This window comes from Zea mays, chromosome 1, assembly GCF_902167145.1.
Source record: "Zea mays cultivar B73 chromosome 1, Zm-B73-REFERENCE-NAM-5.0, whole genome shotgun sequence".
Taxonomy (NCBI): Eukaryota; Viridiplantae; Streptophyta; class Magnoliopsida; order Poales; family Poaceae; genus Zea; species Zea mays.
The window spans coordinates 72,342,082-72,345,483 of NC_050096.1; the positions used below are offsets into that span (position 1 = coordinate 72,342,082).

The 3,402-nt window shown below is 45.7% G+C and overlaps 1 protein-coding gene across 1 annotated transcript; it reads right to left on the reverse strand.

The window, feature by feature from the left end:
- Positions 1-602: 602 nt before the first annotated feature.
- Positions 603-1,430, reverse strand: LOC100191804 (uncharacterized). Its single transcript, NM_001137229.2, has one exon. It carries the CDS (start codon positions 1,302-1,304, stop codon positions 831-833), a length of 474 nt encoding a protein of 157 aa, NP_001130701.1. The 5' UTR covers positions 1,305-1,430; the 3' UTR covers positions 603-830.
- Between the last annotated feature and the right edge of the window lie 1,972 nt (positions 1,431-3,402).

Here is a 3,402-nt window from a genome sequence, read left to right on the forward strand (position 1 = left end):
AAATCTGTCTTTTTCATCTGCAAGCCATGTTTAATTTTGAAATGGACCTGAGTAGCTATTTTATATGTTTACATGTCCTAAAATTGCTACTGTCCATTGCTGCTATAATTACATATGACATTTATCTGAGTTATATGCTTGTTTTATTCAGAATTAAGATATTTAATATATATAAATATATTGAAAGCATTCTCTAAATTTATAACAGTAATAACGGTAAATGACAAAGACGGGTGAAGGTTTTCTATTTGGGAAGGTTTTTCATTTCAGGCATTGTTCGATTATTTCCATTATACATATATTAAATAGAATTGAAAAGAAGACCTTGTTCGGTTATTCTCATTATATATAGATTAGATAAAATTAGAAAAAAATTAAAAAAAATTAATTTACTTAAGATTTAAATTTATCCAATCTCACTCAATCCATAATCTCACTCAATCCATATCCATAATCTCACTCAATCCATGTCAATCCACATGGATTGAGAACAAATAACCAATCGAACAAGTCCTCAGCAGCAGCGTGTCGTCTTTCACAATGACAAAAATCTCCTCACTAACAAGTGCTGTTAGGGCTACAAGAAAGTGGACCGAAGATTTGACGACAAAGAAGTGTTTTATGCAAGCAAGACCACTAAAATGATTGACAGGTTTTATTCCGTTCACAAGTAGCATCAGCAGTGATTTGAGTAGCTGGTGCTGGCCGCTTCTAGTTACGTAGTATACCGTACACGTGCGGCGGCACATCGGCCGCCAGGTAAGTAGTACTAGTACGTAGTAGCAAACACCCAGAAAATCAAGCGCAGGGCCCGCACGAGGGACACGTCGTCACTTGGCCGCCTCCGCCTCCGCCTCCGCCTTGCGGTTGGCTTCGATCTTGGCGGCGATCCCAGCGGCCTCGTGCTCGGCTGCCTCGAGCAGGAAGCTCCCGCCCTCGTCGTCCACGGCGACCTGGAGCGGCTGGGAGCCGAGCCCGTCGGCGACGGCGAGCATGATGCGGCGCATCTCGTCGTGGAACTCGGCGCGGTCGACGGCGCCGCTGTGGTCGGCGTCGAACTGCTCGAAGACGGCGTCGTAGAGCGCGGCGACCTCGGCGGGGAGCGGCGCCGGCTGGGCGGACCCGAAGCCGCCGCCGTCGAGGAGGCGGAAGGACTCGAGCGCGCGCCGGAGCTCGGCGCGGGACAGCACGCCGTCGCCGTTGGCGTCCAGCGCGGCGAACCGCGCGTCCAGGCTGCGCGCGAAGGCCGCCTCGTCCGCCACGAAGCCGCGCACCGTGGAGCCGTCCAGGATCACCACGCTCATGGTGGCCCCTTCGTCCCTTGGACGAGGCTAAGGCTAGCTAGAGCTGGAGACTCGAGAGCTGCGGATGAGCGGAGAGAATGGATGGAGACTCGAGAGCGGTTTTGGTTTGGTGACTGCTCTCCCTCTGCTTCTCCCGGTTGGGTTCGGCTCATGTTTATCCTCCCCCGACCCCGTGATATTTTTGGGTCCGGATGTGGCCAGTGATCACTCGTCTCAACCCACGTGCGCGTGCGCCCCTTGGGCTTGGGCTCCTTCGAACAGGGTGGGATATGAGGAGGTTAAATCTCCTTCTATTTTAAATAGAAGAAGATTTAATCCACTTCTATCTCATTTCATCCATCTCTAATCGAATAAATCCTAAATCAAAAATGATTTATTTTTATTTAGAACTAAATTAATTACACCATCTCTAATCGAATAAATCATAAATCAAAAATGATTTATTTTTATTTAGAACTAAATTAATTTGTAATGTAAGAAATCCAATGGTTTTGTAACTTAAAGTAAAAGGAAATAGTCATCGTGCAGTGCGATACTATTATTCTAGCACGGTGGGCACAGACGATACGAGGTGGTGGTTTGGTTTGGTTCGGTCCAACCGGGGCAGTCTTAGGAAGATAAATAATGAAAAAAGGAGTAGTAGTTTTACTTTGGACATTCTGATGCGCCGGTGTTTTTTTTATCGTTAATACTGACGACGCGAACCTCGCCTTTATCATCTGTCATCATTGCGACCGCCCCTTGGATGGGAAGAATCTAATCTGCCCCGTCTCACGGGTTGATTTGGTGCTCCACGGTCGACGGTGACGCTTGAGATGAGTGAGCACTCGACGCGAAACCACGCTCCTATCGCTTGATTGAGACCTGAGAAATTAGCCGCGGATCTTCCGATGTATGCTGTATATACACAAGTCCAGTTGAAGCGATTCAACGTCGACTATCTAGGACTTGTAACCAACCACTATTGGAACCCGGCCTCGTGATTGATTGGGCAACCCTCTCCTCACCGTATCTAGCAGCTCTCTTGCTTTGCTTTAATAGGGAATACGAGTAAATTTGGAGGTGAAGAAAGTAAAAAAGAATAAAAAAAAAGAGAAGTAGATGGCCGGCCGACCATTGATGCCCTCTTTTTTTTTTGTCAACTTTGTTTCATCGGTCGCTTTTCTGGAATCCAAAATAAAGCATGTGAGTAGAGATGTTGATGGTACCCAATACCCACTAAGTCGTGGGAAATTACTCTATTAGGGTACGGGTATAAAACAAAAATTGTCCCCATGGTATGGATATGGGATAAAGTCTCCACTCATTGAGTAAACGGGTATGAGTTTGGGAAGCAATAATCCAAACCTGATTACCCATGGATATTTCATACGTGTACACCTGTCCTGTTTGTATGAATGAGTTGAGTCTGAGTCGGCCACCAAGCCCAGCACGGCAGCACACCAGGTCTAGGTCCTATCCCAACAAGGCAACACGGCCAGACAACTAGTAGACTAGAAAAAAACAAAACACTAAAATAATCAGCCATACGCTACACCCTGCCAGCCAGCCAACCGACTCCATTTCTTCATTTCTTCTATTGGTCCCGAAGTACTGATTTCTTTTCTAATAGATGGTTGAATGGATCATGGTTCATGGATGAGTACTTGACATGTGGTGATGTCTGAAATCTAGATAGTTTGTGCTAGCTGTTAATACCTAGTTATCCCTTAATTGGAGATGTGGACCCATTGGAGACCTAAAACCCGAATAGGGCTGGGTATGGGATAGGTTTGCACCCATGATGGGTATGGGTATGTGGATGGATCAAACATGATGGAGCTGGGTTTGGGATGCTATAACCCGGTGGAGAATTCCTCATTGACATCTCTACATGTGAGATTAGGGGTGGTAATGGATTACTATCCATATGCACCTTCACAAAGCGTTAAGGTCCTTAAATAATTTTAGTTTAAAAATAAATTAAAATAAAGTCTGATCCTAATCCGATTCGATCCTTAAAATTTATAGTGTAAAATCTAGGGCACATTACCACCCTTATGTGAGATAGACGAGGAAGAGAGGTGTCGACCGACCCCTCCTACACTAGGAAGCATAT

Excerpts from the sequence above, each read along its gene's own strand:
- LOC100191804 (NM_001137229.2), bottom strand. The coding sequence starts at position 1,304 with ATGAGCGTGGTGATCCTGGACGGCTCCACGGTGCGCGGCTTCGTGGCG.